The sequence below is a fragment of the Tachypleus tridentatus genome, chromosome 13 (genome assembly GCF_004210375.1).
Source record: "Tachypleus tridentatus isolate NWPU-2018 chromosome 13, ASM421037v1, whole genome shotgun sequence".
Lineage (NCBI taxonomy): Eukaryota > Metazoa > Arthropoda > Merostomata > Xiphosura > Limulidae > Tachypleus > Tachypleus tridentatus.
In genome coordinates, this window is record NC_134837.1 from 6,740,221 (window position 1) to 6,764,511 (window position 24,291).

Sequence of the window (24,291 nt, forward strand, 5' to 3'; positions counted from 1 at the left end):
TGGAAATGATGAAACGACATAATATTGGAGAGTCATTATTCTTCCTACTGCCATAAAAACATGTGAAATCTTTCATGGTGAGGCCCTAAAAACAAGTCTATCCCTTTATCATGTGACTATCATGAAGCATGTACATGTAAATTTCTCCTGATATGAGAATGCAGTTGATAACATGCATCTTGAACAGTCAGAAATTAATCATACAGCTTGAAGAAACTACAGATGTTGCGCATGTATTTTAGATTCTTGTAGTCTATTACGTTATTACGAAAATGAATTTGTGAATTTTGGTTTGCCAAGCATTGGATAGGAGAGCTAAGAAGAAGCCATTTTCTTTCTTGTTTGTTAGATTTTCACCACAAACAACGTTTCTTGGATTAATTATGTTGAGATATGCAATGATGATCCAGATTTATTTTCAAAAACAGCTAAAGTAATTGAGTGCTCTGAATCCAACTGCAATATTTACATATTGCACCATACATAAAAAAACACAAACTTCAAATAAATTTTAGCCTAAACCAAAATGGTAATTTTAAATTTCAATGTTGTGAACTTTTTGAAATTAAGAGCTTTGTACCCCAAGCTGTCTTGTGGATAAATACGGTCCCTATATAATAAGTTCTTGCACTGGTTGTCTCTCAGGAATGTATTCAATTACATTGTGCATCTAAAAGACAAACCTCTGTATATTTTTGTTAGACTGCAGTCTCACATTAGAAGAGTATTTTATAAACTAAAATATATTTTAATACTAGCTGATATTCTTAATAAACTCAACAACCTTAACTTGTCACTGCAAACTTAATATAGCAATGTGTGTATTTCACTAAAAACTTGAAACATTTGCTGTTGAAAAATTACTTTGAAAATGGAAAGTGTAAAAATGTTCCTTGACACTGCGAAATCTGGGAAGAAAATTATTTAAATCATTGTGTATTATTTGTGATGTCGTTTATAATTCATCCGAAAAAGCTTTATTGTTAATTTGCAGATTAATTCAAAAAGAGAAAACAATTGCATCTGGAATCCATCTAATGGCAGCATATATTCTCATCTGTTAACGACAACTTAAGAAAAGCTCATAGTGATAAAACTCGTTGATCATAATTCAATACAAAACCTCTTGGAAACTACTGAATGCCAATTCACGAAGAATACCAAGATCTCTCGAGTACATTAATGGACGTGTTTTTGTTTTTTACATAAATAAACCACTGAAAATTAACTATTTTTGACAGCAACCAAAACAAATCAGGTACAATCCGAGTTGCCAAGAAATGACTTCATCTTATCCCAAGTTCAAGCTAATTCTTCATATTAAATTGGTGAGTAAATTTAAACAGTCAAACTGCTCTGTAAAGTTCTAAGACTTATTTTACCTTTATAAAGGGTACAGGGTACAACGATATGTAGCTTTAACAGAGAGATGCCATAAAAAAAGTTTGTACGTCACTATAGTAAGATGTCGAGCATTTCAACTCATCATAAAGCATTGCACAGATTGTCCCTATGCCCAATAATAACTTATATTGGTCTGTTATTCTGTAACAATATCATTAAAATATTGTTTAGGAATGTTTCATTTTAATTGTTTGTCATTATTGTCTTATTGTTATCTGAAAATTACTTGAAACATTATTTTTCTTAACAAACATTCGGCATTTTCAAATTTTTTTATGTAGATATTTATATTCGATGATTTCATACGCATGATAAATCAGTATCTCACATTTTTTATGAACAAATCTGGAATGACACCGTCAAAATTGAAGTAAACATTATAATACACGGCACACTGAAAATAGCCATTTTTGTGTATATTAATGTATCCAAAAAGTAAGATGAGGTTCTTGTTGGTGTTATTTTATAAACTTTACACTGCCACATTGACAATTAAAATTCTTCCAAACTGGTCAACTGGTCAACATGTTCAAGGCCAATGGAAACGATAAAATTATCATAAACATTCCTCTGTTAATATACAGGCTTGAAACTCGCTTGGGATAATCATAAACATTCCTCTGTTAATATACAGGCTTGAAACTCGCAAGATAATCATAAACATCCCTCTGTTAATATACAGGCTTGAAACTCGCAGGATAATCATAAACATTCCTCTGTTAATATGCAGGCTTGAAACTCGCAGGATAATCATAAACATTCCTCTGTTAATATACAGGCTTGAAACTCGCAGGATAATCATAAACATTCCTCTGTTAATATACAGGCTTGAAACTCGCAGGATAATCTTTCACTCACACATTTTCATAAGCTGGCAAGTGACAATATTTACATTGACAATGACAGATGCAGAAATCTCCTTGAGAATTAGCTGCATCGTATGATTTTGTTAAAGAATATTTTTTTTAATTAGACAGAAAAAAGGTTTAGTTTGCTTTGAATTTCGCACAGCTACACGAGGGATATCCGCTAGCCGTCCATAATTTAGCAGTGTAAGATTAGAGGGAAGGCAGCTAGTCATCCCCACCCACCGCCAACACTTGAGCAACTCTTTTACCAACGAATAGTGGAGTTGACCGTCACATTATAACGACCTCCATGGCTGAAGCAGCGAGCATGTTTAGTGTGATGGGGATTCGAACCCGCAACCCTTGGATTACGAGTCGAGTGCCTTAACCACCTGGCCATGCCGGGACACGAAAAAAGGCACTGTACTCTTCAAAATGTCTAAACAAATTTTACACCAGAAATTTCTAACTGTATGTTTCTTATATTTCACATCATAATAAAGCAAAATGTAACTGGTTGGGTACCAAGTAATTAAGTTATTCCTCGTAAAATGTATCTGATATTATGAATATGGTGAGGTGATGCTGGATAGCAGATATAAATACTGATTTTGCTTTGTGAGTTTGTATACTGCATTCCATGATTAAGGTTATTTGCTGTAATGCATAAATAATAAACAGTTATAAAACTTACATTAATTAAACATTGTTGCTTTCTATTATGTTTTAGGTGCTTTGAATGTGTGAAATTAATTTAAAGCTTTGATTCTACCCTATATCCCCGTTCCATTTTAATTGTTTAGAAATATTGCTTTACTTTTGTCACCAATGTTGTCTGGAACAACATTTGTGAGCATGAGCTAGCCCTGTATTAGAACTCTATATTTCAAATATGGCATATTGGGTCATGTGTCCAACATCACTAAATATCCCCCCCCCCTTAAATTGTGGATGTTTTATAAAAGAGATAGTAAATCCCTTAACAAGAATGGTGGATGATAGGAGTGCTGCTGACTGGCTGCCTACCCTCCGGTTTATATTAGGGATTAATAGTAGATAGTGATAAATAAACAAACATCAGTTTTAAAAACATCACTATACCATTTCAGATTATAATAGTTATTTTTATATACTTTTTATGATTATTAATTAATTTTCTTTACTTATACCTCCCCAGTGCTTGGAATAATCAGTATGCACCTTGGTATCTCATATTGTATGCAAAGCATATTAGTTGTTCATTTTCTTTGAGATTTACACAAGTTAAGATTATCACCAAAAACTTGTTCACTCAAAGGCAAAATACAGTGTGCATGTAGGTTTCAATAACAGTTAACTGGCCGTGCAATGTAGCTAGTGTGCTAGTGTTCATGTTACTGTCTCTTAAAGGGTAATCCTCTTATCGTTATTCACTGTTACGGGAAGTGTCACCGGAAGACAGTAAGTTTTAATATGAAGCAGTATTTTACTGAGGTCACTGTGTACATGCTTGAGTGCCATAGAGAATATGTCATTCCTATTTTAATGTAAGGGAAGATCAGTGAGTAGTACATGCACTGAGAAATAGATGACCCTAACATGACACCTATACAGTGGTTTAACACTGTTTCATTCTTACTCAGAATTCCTCCTGGTAAGAACTATACACATTTGACAGCAGTACTGTCAATCGTTTCTATTTGTGTTTTAACTGAGTAAAGATTAATTTTCACTTTATTTTACTTCGTCTTTTGTTTCTTCATATCAGTCACAGTTGGAAATTATAATTTAGTTCTATTTAACTTTTTTTTTTCATTCCTCCTATAATCTTTCTATGATTTTCTTTCATAAGTTAGTAAAGAAAAGGCTCGAATATATGCGTAAAATAAAAACATAGTATTTTTTGTTCACACACATGCAGATATCAGTGGTATCTTTAACATCTAAAGCATTAACAACAACTTGAACATTTTTGTTTTAACTACTGCTGACCTATAGCTACTATATTACACCAGAAACATGATTTAATAAAAACTCTGTGTCTGTCTCAACTTTTCAACCAAACTGAAGTGTTAATACGGTACCCAGAATACCGATGACAGCCACCAATGTCATCATAAATATTCAAAGGTATATTAATGTTAAACTAATAAAACTGAACAAACCACCATCATGGGGTTATTACCCTAACTCATATAAATTACAAATTCTCCTGAAAGACCAGCGTGATCATGCTAACCTTAAAAAAGCTCAGGACTGTCTACGTCCTGGTTACAATGAAATTAAGTGCAGATAACCTCTATAAATAAAGGTATAGCACTTTCACTTTACAGAATAGAAAACTCAACACTTATAACTTGCTATAACTTACAGTTTGGTCATATGATCTAACATCTGTAAGTTACAGACTTTAACATTAAAACCTTTGGCATATATTAAATTATACATTTATTTTAATATTTACGTTTATTTTAATACCTATGTATGTTCCCGTATAGTTTTTCTCACAGAGGTAACGTATATTGCTGAATGTGTATTGCCAAAGTATAATCTGTTCTCTAAGTTTGTAGAAGATTCTCGACACCAAGAATCAACAATATGTGGTTTACGTGTTTTCCAGCAGTGTTTAACGTTCAAGAATCTCGCTTTAAACTATACAAACCAACGCACCAAAAGACAGGTTATATTATTACTTGATCAGGAACATTTATAAATTTCAAACATTACAAGTCATTCAACTTCACTAAATTAAGTTCGGACATTAGTATTTCTAGGAGGACATTAAATATCATCATCGGTAAAAAGTGAGCGACGTAAGGCCAACCAAGCTAGCTAGCTTAAGTGAAGTGTAACACTAACAAATTAGAATTAATTTGCCTGTTGTATACCTGGATCATCGATAAAATATTTATTTCTAGACTGGATATAAGACTCAGCATTGTCTGTAAGTTTATAAAACCCTTGTATATAAACCAATATTATTAACTATTTGTTATAACCAAGTGTTATAAGGAACACCTTAATGCCTATGTTAATTAAAAACCTAGCATATAACTGCAACGCCTTCTGTAGTCTAGTATCCGTTTATACTCTCGTCCCTAAGATATGTGCTCGGCAACGGTCAGTTTCAAACTTTGTTAACGTGAAGATGACCTAAGAAGGTCAAAAAGTTGTTTTGTACTTTATTTTAATTAAAGTTTTAACAACCATATCAACCGTCTTTAGAATACATTTTTACTTCCAGTGGTTTTCTCGTCATTACGAAAATACATTTATGTTAAGAATAAAAGTTTATTGACATATACCATAAATTTAATACATATCAACGTTTAATTATCTTCTAAATTAAAATTTCCAACTATTTGAAATCTTAATAACGTAACGTAAGTAACATAAATCGGAGACACGTCCGAGATAAATTGCAATACATAACAGATAAGATTCCCAATAGTGGACAGAGCAGTTAGCACAACGTGACTCTGCACCAAAATAAACAAACAGTCATATTGTTTGATGACTTACTCAAAACTTACCTTATATACAGTATTATCTTATATCGAAAAATGTGTTACGTGTTATATATATATATATGTTTGTGTGTATAAAATGGCTGCGTAAGTTCAGTTGTATACTTATTATACATACAAATGAAACGAGTTGAAATACTTTTAAACCATAATGTTGTTCACTAAATTATTTCAGATACAAAGTACATCGCTATTAAAACAGCTAATGTAGTATACTACTATACTCAACCTTTATTACACACATGGATACACCAGTTCAACTACGAGTTGGTTTTGACTAGCATGACATGTGAATTACTCAACGTTTAACACACATGGATACACCAGTTCAACTACGAGTTGGTTTTGACTAGCATGACATGTGAATTACTCAACGTTTAACACACATGGATACACCAGTTCAACTACGAGTTGGTTTTGACTAGCATGACATGTGAATTACTCAACGTTTAACACACATGGATACACCAGTTCAACTACGAGTTAGTTTTGACTAGCATGACATGTGAATTACTCAACGTTTAACACACATGGATACACCAGTTCAACTACGAGTTGGTTTTGACTAGCATGTGAATATCAGAATTACTCAACATTTAACACACGCCTTAGGTAATTGTGAGGCAGAAGTGAACTAGCCGGTACTGAGAACTTACTTCTATGACGGTACAAGTATAGGGAATTATTTGATTTGCTTTTCCGTTTTTTATGTTTATCCGCAGATTTCTTCTTTGTTTAAAAACAAGTCCACTTCACCCTATTGTGAATCTGACCTTTTTTTTAGAATTTGTTTGTTTTTGAATTTCGCACAAAGCTACACAAGGGTTATCTGCACTAGTCATCCCCAATTTAGCAGTGTAAGACTAGAAGGAAGGCAGCTAGTCATCACCACCCACCGCCAACTCTTGGGCTACTCTTTTACCAACGAATAGTGGGATTGACCGTAATATTATAATATCCCCACGGATGAAAAGGCGAACATGTTTGGTGTGACAGGGATTCGAACCTGCAACTCTCATATTACAAGTCGAATGCCCTAACCATTGGACGATGCCGGGACGATTTTCAAAATTTCATCTCTGGTGTGATATATTATTGAAACTGATGACTGCAGTCTCTGTAGGAAAGAAAGTTTGATAAACGATAGAGTGCGGCCACAACTCAATCCAGTATTGAATCTGTTAGATACGACCATAAAGTTATGATGTACAATATTAAACTTTAAAGAGAATGACACAGAATACGCTTTCTTATAACGTCAAACTATGAATCTTTCTCTTATTTATGTTAATAATAATGTAGGCACTAATGTAACTGAAAACCATTTGTTTAAATTACTTGTACCTAAAAATTATTTACAACAGTGATAAAAATATCCTCTTCCGTATCACTTACACAAAGCTAAATATTAAAAACAAAACTTATTAGTTTAATGAACAGAAATGTATTACACATAAAAATCAAAATAAACTAAAATTATATGTGAAGATTTAAACATTCACAATATTATTTTTTTACCAAATCATGATCAAGTATAATAGCCTACTAAAACGTAACAAAATGTAATTATTATCTTGGAAAGCGCAACATACAGACATAGATTTTAATTATTGTGCTAAAGAATAGAAAACATATTTTAATTAAAAAGACAATTTCTGCTCAGGGGAAAAAATACAAAAAGTTGGATTCTAAAAGTTTATCTCATCAGCTCAACGCGTAGGGGGAAGAAACCAACTGACAAACAACAACAAAGATAAAAGTTATTTTATTACAACTGAAGTTAACAGTTTCGTTATCTGTTTAATATGGCCTCCAAATAGCGAGCTGTAACAAGAATTGTTTTTGAATTTCGTGCAAAGTTACACGAAGGCTATCTGCCCTAGCTGTCCATAATTTAGCAGTGTAAGACTAGAAGGAAGGCAGCTAGTCATCACCACTCACCTCTAACTCTTGAGCTGGTCTTTTACCAACGAGTAGTGGGACTGACCGTTACATTATAACGCCCCCATGACTGAAATGGAGAGCATGTTTGGTGTGACGGCGATGCGAACCCGCTACATTCAGATTACGAGTCGAGTGCCTTAACCACCTGGCCATGCTGGGACCGTAACAAAGAAGCCCAGAGTAAACATCACAGTTGTCCTCTTCTTTATCAAGTGTTCCCCGCTAGTACAGCGGTATGTCTACGGATTTACAACTTTAAAATCAGGGGTTCGATTCCCCTCGGTGGACTCAGCAGAGAGCCCGATATGGCTTTGCTATAAGAAAAACACACCTTTTTCACGTACCTAGTCACGCCCGTGTGATTGTTATCGTACTTAGGTAGAACTATGGTAAAACTGCTTTCTGTGCATTATGTGTATGAACAAGTATTTTCATCTCGTGTAAGACTGTAAGCTATAAATAATTTCAAGCTCTAATTGGATCTGGTGAATATTAAATGTACTTTATATACAATGCGTTGCGATTACTTCATGTTTGTTAATAACAACGAACACAATAATACATTGCAGTAATAATTAAACCTATTGTGCGTAACTTACTTTATTGTGTCTTCAGCTGTTATGCTTTCACTGAAGAGAAACATGGCTTTGTCTACCTCTTCTTCTGAACCACCATTACTTTCTAGAAATACAGTTAATACATTCTGAGAGATATATAGCAAATAATACGTTAATATAGCAAATAATCAGTTGGTATCAAAGGAAACGTATACACTGGAGTTCTAAAAACAATCGAAAGAATTAAAAGCAACTTCATATCTAACTGGAGTGATACTACTACAGAGAATACGTACGAACTGGAGTGATACTACTACAGAGATTAGTACTAACTGGAGTGATACTACTGCAGAGATTACGTACTAACTGGAGTGATACTACTGCAGAGATTACGTACTAACTGGAGTGATACTACTGCAGAGATTACGTACTAACTGGAGTGATACTACCACAGACATGAATAACTGGTGATACTACAACAGAGATTACGTACTAACTGGAGTGATACTACTGCAGAGAATACGTACTATCTGGAGTGATACTACTGCAGAGATTACGTACTAACTGGAGTGATACTACTGCAGAGATTACGTACTAACTGGAGTGATACTACTGCAGAGATTACGTACTAACTGAAGTGATACTACTGCAGAGAATACGTACTAACTGGAGTGACACTACTACAAAGATTACCTACTAACTGGAGTGATACTACTACAGAGATTAGTACTAACTGGAGTGATACTACTGCAGAGATTACGTACTAACTGGAGTGATACTACTACATAGAATACGTACTAACTGGAGTGATACTACTGCAGAGATTACGTACTATCTGGAGTGATACTACTGCAGAGATTACGTACTAACTGGAGTGATACTACTGCAGAGATTACGTACTAACTGAAGTGATACTACTGCAGAGAATACGTACTAACTGGAGTGACACTACTACAAAGATTACCTACTAACTGGAGTGACACTACTACAAAGAATACGTACTAACTGGAGTGACACTACTACAGAGAATACGTACTAACTGGAGTGACACTACTACAGATATTACGTACTAACTGGAGTGACACTACTACAGAGATTACGTACTAACTGGAGTGACACTACTACAGAGATTACGTACTAACTGGAATGACACTACTACAGAGATTACGTACTAACTGAAGTGACACTACTACAGAGATTACGTACTAACTGGAGTGATACTACTACAGAGAATACGTACTAACTGGAGTGATACTACTACAGAGATTACGTACTAACTGGAGTGACACTACAACAGAGATTACGTACTAAGTGGAGTGACACTACTGCAAAGATTACGTACTAACTGGAGTGATACTACTGCAGAGATTACGTACTAACTGGAGTGATACTACTACAGAGAAAACGTACTAACTGGAGTGACACTACTACAGAGAATACGTACTAACTGGAGTGACACACTACAGAGATTACGTACTAACTGGAGTGATACTACTACAGAGATTACGTACTAACTGGAGTGACACTACTACAGAGAATACGTACTAACTGGAGTGACACTACTACAGAGATTACGTACTAACTGGAATGACACTACTACAGAGATTACGTAGTAACTGGAGTGATACTACTACAGAGATTACGTACTAACTGGAGTGACACTACTACAGAGATTACGAACTAACTGGAGTGATACTACTACAGAGATTAAGTACTAACTGGGTGATATTACTACAGAGATTACGTGCTAACTGGGTGACACTACTACAGAGATTACGTACTAACTGGAGTGACACTACTACAGAGATTACGTACTAACTGGAGTGATACTACTACAGAGAATACGTACTAACTGGAGTGACACTACTACAGAGAATACGTACTAACTGGAGTGACACTACTACAGAGATTACGTAGTAACTGGAGTGATACTACTACAGAGATTACGTACTAACTGGAGTGACACTACCACAGAGATTACGAACTAACTGGAGTGATACTACTACAGAGATTACGTACTAACTGGAGTGATATTACTACAGAGATTACGTACTAACTGGAGTGACACTACTACAGAGATTACGTACTAACTGGAGTGACACTACTACAGAGATTACGTACTAACTGGAGTGACACTACTACAGAGATTACGTACTAACTGGAGTGATACTACTACAGAGATTACGTACTAACTGGAGTGACACTACTACAGAGATTACGTACTAACTGGAGTGATACTACTACAGAGATTACGTACTAACTGGAGTGATACTACTACAGAGAATACTACTAACTGGAGTGACACTACTACAGAGATTACATACATTATATTAAAACGATTTTGAATATGCAAGTCATGTAACAAATACGACAGATTTTAAGTTGAAGTAAAATGTAATGTGTCAGGAATTGTATTTTGTCATTGGCGTTACGTAGGTAGTGTGATACTATAAACAAATATTTGGTTTTGAGAAGGCTATGTAACAGCCCATTTCATGAAAAATAATTTATACACTAATATCACAAATATTTACTCAGATGAGGATTTCAGAATTTCCAAAATATGGATATTCCTTGTAGTTAATATAACTGGAAACATAAAAAAGTATGAAAATTAGGATACTAGGATCATTTAGAGAGATACTTGTAACAAGTTTTACTTGAAGTGAGGAATCTTGTAATGAGTGAGAGAAAAGTTGAGAATAAATAAGTTGGTGACAAAAGCTGTCTACTTGCCAGAAACAACAGTACGCAACATAATTTAGAAGAATCTCTCTTTGGAAAAGCAAAATGGGTTACGCGTACATGAGCGGTTTCCACCTCAAGCAGCAGGAAAATGACACAGATGTTCATGGTTTTCTGTACGAAGGCGTTGGACACAATGTACATACATTTCTATCAAGCAGTTAAAAATATGCTAGGTAATTCTCATCCTTATTGGACAGATGAATTATAAAAAGTCCTCAGATAAGCAGATTGTGCTTTGAACATGACACCTTTTCAATGTAGCCTTTTCTGATGTAAACTGCAATGCAGGGCTATTGTCAGTCGTCAGATAGAGTGTAACTAGACATGGTATCACGACCTGTAAGGGGATAATCCAAACTCTGTTTGATATAACGATCTCAATCCTCTGTCTACATTAATGCTTTTATATTTTACATGAATATTTAATTATTCAACAAAATTATTAATATTTAAGAATAAAATCTGTATTGTATTTCCATTAGAATCCTCATCTATACCTGTTATCAATTATAATAAAGTGTTGAAGAATGACATATATAGGATATAAGTAAAGGAAAAATATGATTTAGGCTTGGTATAATCTGGTGGTTAAGATGCTTGATTCGAAATCTACGGATTGCTTGTTCAAATCCCGTCACCGAATATATCCCTGACAACACGTTTTGCCAGTGTATCAGTAGTATGCAAATATCTTGTTATTATCATAACGATTTCACAGACGGTTGCATCCTGCAGTGGATAAATGTTGTTGTTTCTTAATAAAGCTGTTATTTTATCACAGTTATTGGATATGTAGATATATATTGGTATCTATTTCATTTTTAGTTGGTCTCAGGTATCTGCTAAACTTTACACGAGGGCTATCTGTGCTAGCTATCCCTAATTTATAAATTACAGTGTACAGGGTATGCAGCTAGTGAACGACACTCACTGCCAACTCATGGACTTAATAGTGGTCCGTTCGTTAGGGTTCTCGACTTGTAACCTGAAAGTTGCGGGTTCGAATCTACATCCCAACATACATGCTCGTCCCTTCAGCCGTGTGGGCGTTATAAAGTGACGGTCAATCCTACCATTCGTTGGTAAAGGAGTGACTCAAGAGTTGGGGATGGGCGGTGGTGACTAGCTGCCTTCTCTCTAGTCTTTCACTGCCAAATTAGGGACAGTTAACACAGATAGTCCTCGTGTAGTTTGATGCTCTGGTTGTTTGGCCATCCCTGGGAACAATACGACTAGCTCGGTGGTTCTTAAGTTTTTCTGAATAACGACTGAAGTTAATAGAAACACAAACAAGTTATTATTACTATAAAAATAAATAGGTGTTAAAATGATCACTGCACCATTAATCCTTATCCTAATTCATAGAGATAACACTACACCTGCTGAATTTAGTTCACAGAGTAATGTTTATTGTTAATGCAGTTGGTAATATAAATTACACCTTGACAAATACTGTGTCTGTTATATGTCAGCTGGCTTGATAAGTCTAGTTATAGGAAGAAAGACCTCATCTTCATTGGATATCATAGATATAATGTTGATTGATCTGACTATTTGGAATTAAATACAAAGTTACACAATGGGATATATTTGTTCTTCTCACCACGAGTATCGAAACCCAGTTTCTAGTGGTATGAGTACACAGACTGTGCCACTAGGGAACAGGTACACTTTTGATGACATATTTTGTACTTTTTCCTATCTCCGTAATTCTTACAATCTCAGATTCATAGGAATATAAAACGATGTTGTAATAGTTAAGATCAGATTATTAATGTACTCATGGATCTTATCAAAGAAGGAATATAGTTCCAAAGGTATAGAAAATATTTTCAGGAAAGAAGGTAAATGTAAGGATCGCTAATATAAATCATTCAAAAACAATGTAAACAAAACAGTAGGAATGACATTCATCATCCATACATACTGGTACAAACACACAGTGTATTAACAGATAAAAACAATGTAACTAAATAGTAGGAATGACATTCATCATCCATACATACTGGTACAAACACACAGTGTATTAACAGATAAAAACAATGTAAACAGAATAGTAGGAATGACATTCATCATCCATACATACTGGTACAAACACACAGTGTATTAACAGATAAAAACAATGTAAACAGAATAGTAGGAATGACATTCATCATCCACACATACTAGTACAAACACACAGTGTATTAACAGATAAAAACAATGTAAACAGAATAGTAGGAATGACATTCATCATCCACACATACTAGTACAAACACACAGTGTATTAACAGATAAAAACAATGTAAACAGAATAGTAGGAATGACATTCATCATCCACACATACTAGTACAAACACACAGTGTATTAACAGATAAAAACAATGTAAGCAGAATAGTAGGAATGACATTCATCATCCACACATACTAGTACAAACACACAGTGTATTAACAGACAAAAACAAGATACATTAAACTCAGTTGTGACTGAATAGTTTTATATATATACTGCTATATGTTCATTCTTGTCTTTTATTTTATTACTTGATTTGTAGCGTAATCACGATATTTTATAAAAACAAACAGCACCTCAGGTTCATGTCCCTCCAGTTTACTTCGTGGTAAATCTCAAGGTTTATAACGTTAAAAACATTGTTTTGATACTGAAACCCCAGATTCAGAAATAACAGCAAGCTCAGGAAATTTTGTAACGAAAAATCACACCAATATCTCTGTATTAATACACTCATAATTATTAACAGAGAATAGATATCACACCATGACTTACATAGCGTTGAGTGCGTTACTGTGTTATATTTGAAAAACTGTTGTTTCACTGACCACACATATTTTATATGATATATAATCAGGTAACAACCAAACTTTTAACAATTTTATTCAAATTAATTACTACAATTTTCACAGTTTAATTAACTGACACATTTGCACTAATCTACTCAGATGAAGATTACAGCAGTCACAGTGTAATAGCTTGACCCCTTTACCGTACTAACGTTCCCTGGAGTGATGGACCATACCAAGGATAAGGGGTGATACAGATATTTATATGTAAAAACGGCTCGTTCGGGTTGAGAAAATATTTTACATAGAAGAGTGAACAACGTTTTGACCTTCTTCGGTCATCGTCAGGTTCACAAAGAAAGAGGTAACTGACCGGAAGCTGACCACATGTTTGAAAGGGGTTGTGTAACTGTGTAACAATATTGAAAGTATTGAAATCAATACTAAGAACGACAGAGACAAAAAGTTCTGCCACAACAAAAAACTAGAAAAACTAAGATGCAAACAACAGAAAAGACATCAACACGACAAACCGTTGACTAACCTCATAATTAACAGATCCGACCGTCAATTAAACACAGACGAGATACATCTACTTAACAAAGGACTCAACTTCGCAATAGTACCTAGGTACATTCCAACCATAGAAATCAAAACATGTTTAGAAGACCTAGCCAGGAGACTTGTGATACTTTCTACAGAGAAGAAAAACAAGGAAACAACCAAACACAACCAACAGAAAGAAGAGAACTTAGATAATTTTATTGACATCCAACAGCCAACCTTCCCAGGTAAAATTACAAATTTATATTTTCCAGAAACACCTAAAAACAACATCTTAAACGATTTTTTCAAAGAATTTTCTCACAAAACCATCAACATAATTTCACAAAACAGAAAACTAAAAAACAACCTTACAAAAAGAGACATTAATTCCATTAAAAACCTAAAACAAGAGAAAAACATAAAAATTCTAAAAGCAGATAAAGGTAACGCTATAGTCATAATGAACACGAATGAATACATCCAAAAAATGAATAACATCCTATCAGACACGAATAAATTTAAACCAATACGCACAAATCCAACAAAGACACACGAGACACAACTGAACAAATTACTACTACAAATGAAAAAAGCCAACACAATTTCACAAACACTTTATTCCTACCTACGTAAAACCGACTCACGCACACCGCAAATATATGGCATCCCCAAACCTCATAAACCAGATTGTCCATTACGACCAATAATGTCCACATATGAATCGTTTAATTACAATCTTGGTAAATACATAGCATGGGCATTCTCCAAATATGTAACATCAGCCAGCTCATTCATCAAAGACTCTTTTAATTTCAAGTCTAATCTAAATCAACTTAATCATAAAGCCTTAATGGCCAGTTTCGATGTTATATCCCTCTTTACAGAAGTTCCAACCACTGAAGCCTGCAAGATAGCCTTAGAACTCTATATCCGAGACCCTAACCCAACTATAGAAATTCCCAGTAACCAGTTAGCAACCCTCATAGAATTCACCACGATAAAGACAAACTTCATGTTCAACAACCAAAACTACATACAAACAAATGGCCTAAGCATGGGCAACCCAGTATCACCAGTTCTAGCCAATATTTTTATGACACAAGTTGAAACACAAGCAATTAACACAGCATTACATCCACCACTATACTGGTACAGATATGTAGATGACACGGTTGCGGGATTCAAATCTACAGAACACATACTTAATTTTTTCAATCACATTAACTCTATACATCCCAACATTAACTTCACATGTGAACAGGAAGAAAGCAATCAAATATCATTTCTTAACCTCAAAATTACAAGAACTGACACACAATTCAAAACAGAAATCCACCGAAAAATCACCCATACTGGACTATACATTCCTTGGGACTCAGCACATGAAACAAAACAAAAACTCAACATACTAAGAAACCAAATAAACACAGCCATAAAACTATGCTCACCAGATAAAATTAACGATGAATTAGACAAAATAAAACAATACTTCATCAACATCAATAAGTTTCCTCCACAAACCGTAGAAAACATTATACGCACACACCTAGACAGAAAGCAAAATCAACCAACTAAAGTAAATACAGCTCACGAATAAAAAAAACCCCGAAACCATATACTGCTGCATACCATACATTCCTGACATCAGCAAACAAATAACCAACATTTGGCAAAAATTAGTAACAAAATATGACATTCCAGTTAATACCAAATTTATTCAAAAACCAGGCACAAAACTGAGGTCTATACTATGTAAAAACTACATTGATAAACACCACACCAACATTATTTATAAAATACAATGTGATAACTGCCACGACTTCTATATTGGAGAAACAAGTAGAAAAATGGAAACCAGATTCAAAGAACATAAAAAGTCACCTTCACACGTTTTCGAACACTGCAAGTCAAATAAACACAACATAACCATAGAAAACACTCAAATACTAAATAAAGAAACAAACATAAACAAACGCAAAATTAAAGAAGCCTTACTTACAACAACTTAAACCCAAAATAAACCAATATAAAGGAACGCCTTTATACCTATATTAATATAATAAAATAAATAAAATTATATATTCAAACATCTTATACCGCCCTCTACATTTCGACACACAGTTACACAACCCCTTTCAAACATGTGGTCAGCTTCCGGTCAGTTACCTCTTTCTTTGTGAACCTGACGATGACCGAAGAAGGTCGAAACGTTGTTCGCTCTTCTATGTAAAATATTTTCTCAACCCAAACGAACCGTTTTTGTATATAAATTTCTCAACAAGTGGGTTTCTCGACATCACTGATACAGATATTTGTAGAAGTTAGCATTAACTGTAGTTAAAGTTTTTTTTAAATATATATAATAGCGGTGACTGTCAGATTAAGTTCCTAGTGCCAAACCTCTCAATGCTAGGTTACTTAATATGACAGTCATCACTATTATATATATCTAAAGGATTTGAACTATAGTTCATACTAACAACACACAAGATTACAGCTCCGGTCCTTGTCTTACGTAGACGTCTCTCTTTCTAGCTGCGACACCTAGATAGGTTCTATAAACATATCCAAAAGCTGGCTATTTGGTTAAAGACACAATCGGACATCATTGTTGATACATTCTGCGACACATAGATAGGTTCTATAAACATATCCAAAAGCTGGCTATTTGGTTAAAAACACAATCGGATATCATTGTTGATACATTCTGCGACACCTAGATAGGTTCTATAAACATATCCAAAAGCTGGCTATTTGGTTAAAGACACAATCGGATATCATTGTTGATACATTCTGCGACACCTAAATAGGTTCTATAAACATATCCAAAAGCTGGCTATTTGGTTAAAGACACAATCGGATATCATTGTTGATACATTCTGCGACACCTAGATAGGTTCTATAAACATATCCAAAAGCTGGCTATTTGGTTAAAGACACAATCGGACATCATTGTTGATACATTCTGCGACACCTAGATAGGTTCTATAAACATATCCAAAAGCTGGCTATTTGGTTAAAGACACAATCGGACATCATTGTTGATACATTCTGCGACACCTAGATAGGTTCTATAAACATATCCAAAAGCTGGCTATTTGGTTAAAGACACAATCGGATATCATTGTTGATACATTCATTGTTAATAAATATTTTAATTTTATTTGTTTAATTACACTTGTCTTTCCATTGTTGTGTTTAATTTCTATTGGGTTTCGAGTCTGTTTTATTCACTATGCCCACTTATAAATCGAAGTTCGATACTCGTGGTGGGCTGGGCCCACACAGCCCATCACGAAACTTTGTGCTTAACTAAAAATAAACAACCAAACTTCAAGATATAGTAATATAAATTAATTTAGGTATGTGACAAATGTTATAACATTTCGTCGAAGTTGTTATTCAGTATTATACAAAATGTTCAATGACTGTGTGTTAAAAGTTTCTTTTCTACCAGAGGTGTGTTTGATTTATTCCTCTCAAAGCATTTCTTGAATATATATAGATAAATTATTTGTGCAACATCACATTATAGTAAGACCACGCTTCATCAGTACCTCATATTATATATACGTATACCTTTCAAACAGCTGATATAAATAACGTTTCAATCGAGACAAGGACAAGTGGTTAGGACACCCACTATCAGTATCAAAACTCGTTGCCAAACAAGCTCGCTCTCTCAATAGTGAAGACGTCATAATATGATGTTCAACTATTTGTACAGAAAGAGTAGCTCAATAGTTGGTTGTGAGCGACGTTGTCTAATTGACTTCAAAATAAAAGACGGCTAGCCAGATTTGTGTGGCATTTAACAATAACAATAATGAATCAAGTGATGAGACTTTGTATGTTGCATTTTCTGATTCAGAAAGAAGGGACTTGTGTTGCATGTTCAGCGTGTTCTGATACAGAAAGAAAGGCCTCGTGTTGCATGTTTTGATACAGAAAGGCCTCGTATGTGAGATCGAGATGCGATTGCATTTATTTTACTGAAAATCCATATAGGTTAAATAAAGAACGATTAACAGTCATACAAACAGCTTCGCTGATACGTGGCGTTATGTACCATAAAAACAATACCACTCCGCCCCCGGTGGACCAACGGTAAATTTCAATGCTCATAACACTAAAAACCGGTTTTTGTGACGGGTAAAGCACAGATACCTAACAGTGTAGTTTTGTGCTGTTTTCTGTGACGGATAAAGCACAGATACCTAACAGTGTAGTTTTGTGCTGTTTTCTGTGTCGGGTAAAGCACAGATACCTAACAGTGTAGTTTTGTGCTGTTTTCTGTGACGGGTAAAGCACAGATACCTAACAGTGTAGTTTTGTGCTGTTTTCTGTGTCGAGTAAAGCACAGATACCTAACAGTGTAGTTTTGTGCTGTTTTCTGTGTCGAGTAAAGCACAGATACCTAACAGTGTAGTTTTGTGCTGTTTTCTGTGTCGAGTAAAGCACAGATACCTAACAGTGTAGTTTTGTGCTGTTTTCTGTGTCGAGTAAAGCACAGATACCTAACAGTGTAGTTTTGTGCTGTTTTCTGTGTCGGGTAAAGCACAGATACCTAACAGTGTAGTTTTGTGCTGTTTTCTGTGACGGGTAAAGCACAGATACCTAACAGTGTAGTTTTGTGCTGTTTTCTGTGACGGGTAAAGCACAGATACCTAACAGTGTAGTTTTGTGCTGTTTTCTGTGACGAGTAAAGCACAGATACCTAACAGTGTAGTTTTGTGCTGTTTTCTGTGGCGGATAAAGCACAGATACCTAACAGTGTAGTTTTGTGCTGTTTTCTGTGACGGGTAAAGCACAGATACCTAACAGTGTAGTTTTGTGCTGTTTTCTGTGGCGGATAAAGCACAGATACCTAACAGTGTAGTTTTGTGCTGTTTTCTGTGACGGGTAAAGCACAGATACCTAACAGTGTAGTTTTGTGCTGTTTTCTGTGACGAGTAAAGCACAGATACCTAACAGTGTAGTTTTGTGCTTAACGACAAACAAGCTTCAATAAATGAATTTCTGAATGTGCTGTGTATAGCGGATATTTATAACTTACCTATAGGACACTAGTCTACCTGAATGACACAGTCACAACAGTTTTGTAAATTTAGATTGTTACTCTAATCTACGTGTAACAAATAAATATTAGATCATAACTACCCATTTTTACAAGGAAAGTGTAAAATTTATATATATATAAAGACAACTTACTCCATGCTATTTTCTTAGTATCTTTGACACTGGAAGAAAACCACGCTGTCAGTCCGGAGAAGATCTTTCTTGATGATGAATCGACCATTTCTACATTAATTTTCTTACTTGGAACAATGTTCTATGGAAAATGAATGTAAAATTATTAAATACTACAGTTAACTACGCAGACCTGCGATGGGATATTAATTTTTTCATCACGTATAGAATTTTCACAAAACGTCGTATGTACTTTTACATAAGTGAATCATTTTCATTGAAATCAGGTTACATGTTGTTATGTTATTCGCGATGTGAACGTCTTATCGATCGTTCTAGAACCCACGAGAAACACACCGCTAGTATATAAATAACACTGGAGATTTGTTTGTGCGCGCAATTTGATATTATTTTTTCTTTTCAATATTATTTTTTATCGCTATGGCAACAAAATGTTATGTATGACCCAAACGTATTGTGATATATTTATGGTAAATTTGATCTAAGTACGTTAGTACGCTTCCTTCCTGTTTTGTAAAAACAAAACAAAAAAAAACAAATAGAAACCTTACGCAACAGAAAAAAATTCATAGTATTTTTAAAATCTGCGAAACTGAATTATGAAAAATCCGTTATTAAAACCAAAATAACTTTTATTAAGTTTAAATTTGCAGACCTGTGTTATTATTGTGTGATTTTAGATACTTTATATATTGTTTTCCATTCCACAATGTAATAGTACAGCTCAAAAGACAAATCAAACCTTATAACATTGAACTTCATCCTACAGACTTATTATTTTAATTTTAAAATAACAACACACGAGTGATACGTTTTCAGTATTGTTTTAATACTGAACCCTAAACTAAACCCCTTTCAATTTGCATAAATATAAATTTGATTTTATGTGAAAATATTCCATTATGAGTTGTCCGTAGTGCATAAAGGGTAAGTTTTACGTTTTATATAACGTTAATAAAGAATAAACAGGTTTCAATATCCATGGTGGGTACAGCACAGATATCCCATTGTGTAGTTTGTGCTTAAAAAAAAACAGACACAAAAACATCATAAGTTTCACATTCAAACACAAATCAATGTTGATTTTGAGTTTCTGAAATTGAAGAAATAAAAGTGAACAATACACCACGATACTTTTAAGGTATGTTAGATGTAACGTGAAGAAATAAAGAAATCTATTGTATAAAAAGAAAACACATTTAAACAACTCTTAAATCAAACAACAGAAAATACCATGGCTAATACCCTACATAATCCTGTACGTAGTTAAGTCATTATATTTAAATGTTTTTGGAGCCCCTACATTCAACACTTGATAACAGCTCTACAGCGTAGTTTCTATTGCATGTCTGGTATCCAAAATACACAATTCGCTCTGAATATTTTCGATAATTCATCCGATGCGCAAGGATGAAGGTTTCCCAGTCGAAATTTCAACAGTCTGATTACAAAGAAATGTTTAACTGCATCATTCTGCAAATGGGCTAGTGTCTTTCTTTGTCATGTGAAATACTACCTAGTGTCTTTCTTTGTCATGTGAAATACTACATAGTGTCTTTCTTTGTCATGTGAATACTACCTAGTGTCTTTCTTTGTCATGTGAAATACTACCTAGTGTCTTTCTTTGTCATGTGAAATACTACCTAGTGTCTTTCTTTGTCATGTGAATACTACCTAGTGTCTTTCTTTGTCATGTGAATACTACCTAGTGTCTTTCTTTGTCATGTGAATACTACCTAGTGTCTTTCTTTGTCATGTGAATACTACCTAGTGTCTTTCTTTGTCATGTGAATACTACCTAGTGTCTTTCTTTGTCATGTGAATACTACCTAGTGTCTTTCTTTGTCATGTGAAATACTACCTAGTGTCTTTCTTTGTCATGTGAATACTACCTAGTGTCTTTCTTTGTCATGTGAAATACTACCTAGTGTCTTTCTTTGTCATGTGAAATACTACCTAGTGTCTTTCTTTGTCATGTGAAATACTACCTAGTGTCTTTCTTTGTCATGTGAAATAATACCTAGTGTCTTTCTTTGTCATGTGAAATACTACCTAGTGTCTTTCTTTGTCACGTGAAATACTACCTAGTGTCTTTCTTTGTCATGTGAAATACTACCTAGTGTCTTTCTTTGTCATGTGAAATACTATGATTACCCATTTTACTCTCCAGCTACTTGCATTATACAAGAGTTCAACGTTTTCACCGAGCAGGCAATCAGTGTACACATGTGCCACTTTTCCAGATGAAGGTCTTTCTTGATTATGTTGCCTGTGGCAAGTGCACGAATTTTGTCGTGACCTTTGTGTTCGTAGATCCTTATCTGTTACAGTTTATAACATTTTGCTTACAACAATTGGGACATAACTTATTGTTTGTATCTTTTTGGATGGTCCAAGTTCCCAAGTTGATCCATATTCCTATATCTTCCAATGTCATTAAATACAAGAGAAATACCCATCACAGAGGTTTTAATTCTCAATCTGGCCACGTCTTTATGTCCTCAGTATATGACCATTTTGTGTCGAAATGAGCTGTTGCGTTCCCTACCCAAAAGCAACAAATTTTCTGTTACATCACATACAAACACAAAACAATGTCAAAACGTAGATCTGATATACACTGTTTCACGGAAAAATTATATTGCTTTGGTTGCCTCGTGACTTGTTTTTACATATTCAAAATCGTTTAAATATAACATATTCAGCGCTAGTTTCTGATGTGCAAATATCATGGTTCTAATTCTTTCATATATTCATTTACTACTGAATATATCTATATTTTCGCGGCGTTTCAAATATTCCACAAAAGATGTCTGTACTAAGTTGAAATTTCTATGTAATCATGATGTGCTCAATCATACATTAAATAATCTTGACCCATTTCATTTTCCGAAGAAGTTCAGTAATATCCAAAACTATACTCTTGAAAGTAGATACCACAGCTCTCTATTGAAGTTTTTCATAGTGTCTCTCTGTAATATCCAAAACTATACTCTTGAAAGTAGATACCACAGCTCTCTATTGAAGGTTTTCATAGTGTCTCTCAGTAATATCCAAAACTATACTCTTGAAAGTAGATACCACAGCTCTCTATTGAAGTTTTTCATAGTGTCTCTCAGTAATATCCAAAACTATACTCTTGAAAGTAGATACCACAGCTCTCTATTGAAGTTTTCCATAGTGTCTCTCAGTAATATCCAAAACTATACTCTTGAAAGTAGATACCACAGCTCTCTATTGAAGGTTTTCATAGTGTCTCTCAGTAATATCCAAAACTATACTCTTGAAAGTAGATACCACAGCTCTCTATTGAAGTTTTCATAGTGTCTCTCAGTAATATCCAAAACTATACTCTTGAAAGTAGATACCACAGCTCTCTATTGAAGTTTTTCATAGTGTCTCTCAGTAATATCCAAAACTATACTCTTGAAAGTAGATAACACAGCTTTCTTTTGAAGTTTTCCATAGTGTCTCTCAGTAATATCCAAAACTATACTCTTGAAAGTAGATACCACAGCTCTCTATTGAAGTTTTTCATAGTGTCTCTCAGTAATATCCAAAACTATACTCTTGAAAGTAGATACCACAGCTCTCTATTGAAGTTTTTCATAGTGTCTCTCAGTAATATCCAAAACTATACTCTTGAAAGTAGATACCACAGCTCTCTATTGAAGTTTTTCATAGTGTCTCTCAGTAATATCCAAAACTATAATCTTGAAAGTAGATATCACAGCTTTCTTTTGAAGTTTTCCATAGTGTCTCCAGTTCTTACTCTGTGCAGTACCGTGATAGTATCAAAACTACATATCCACATCCTGCCATGAATATAAAACATGTTAACTGAAGTTGTTGATGGTAATATCAGTGCTGCTGTTGATGAGAAGTTGAACTAAAAGTGTTTATAATATATAACCAAGAAAACTGTGAGCTTGGCTTAGCCCTTTACTGTTAGAAGGCCCAGCATGGCCAAGCGCGTAAGGCGTGCGACTCGTAATCCGAGGGTCGCGGGTTCGTGCCCGCGTCGCGCTAAACATGCTCACCCTCCCAGCCGTGGGGGCGTATAATGTGACGGTCAATCCCACTATTCGTTAGTAAAAGAGTAGCCCAAGAGTTGGCGTTGGGTGGTGATGACTAGCTGCCTTCCCTCTAGTCTTACACTGCTAAATTAGGGACGGCTAGCACAGATAGCCCTCGAGTAGCTTTGTGCGAAATTCCAAAAACAAAAAATAAACATTGTTAGAATATTTGTGGGCATGTTAACCTTTCTTACTGTATTTCTTTACAACTCAATTTGTGGTTGCACAAATGTAGGTGCAATCACAATGAAGTTTTATACCAGCGGTTCCCAACCTTTTTATGCCCCACACCCCTACAAATTTTTATTATGTTCTCACACCCCTCACCATAATTATTTATTTAAGAATAAAGGTAAAGGTGGCCAAAACAAATTTTTATAAATGTTTTCTCGCACCCCTGGTTGGGAACCATTGTTCTAGACCCTCGCGTGCTGTTTAATTGTAAGCCTATTTCATGATATTGATTTGGCACGAAAGTAGAAAATTTGTTTTACCCATTTGAAAATATACATTTTTGCATTTAAATTATTTTATGCCGGTATTAAAGTATGACGATTTGGTTTTTAATTCGTCTTGTTACAAATTCTTTAGTAAATTTCTCTGTATTCAACGTTCTTGTAACATCCCTTTTGATGAGCATGATCAATGTTGTACAATGATCCTAAGATACA

General features: G+C 34.5%; 1 protein-coding gene across 5 annotated transcripts in view; it reads right to left on the reverse strand.

Annotated features, from left to right (window-relative positions):
- LOC143238897 (uncharacterized) overlaps positions 1–24,291 on the reverse strand; it is a 47,692-nt gene that overhangs the window by 19,196 nt on the left and 4,205 nt on the right. For 3 of the 5 annotated variants that reach the window (XM_076479526.1, XM_076479527.1, XM_076479525.1), the window contains exons 2-3: positions 19,545–19,665; positions 8,302–8,383 (exon numbers count right to left, since the gene is read on the reverse strand). In XM_076479526.1, the coding sequence (XP_076335641.1) occupies positions 8,302–8,383; positions 19,545–19,632 (170 nt within the window). In that variant the 5' untranslated portion in view covers positions 19,633–19,665. The other 2 variants (XM_076479528.1, XM_076479530.1) reach the window with 2 other exon arrangements.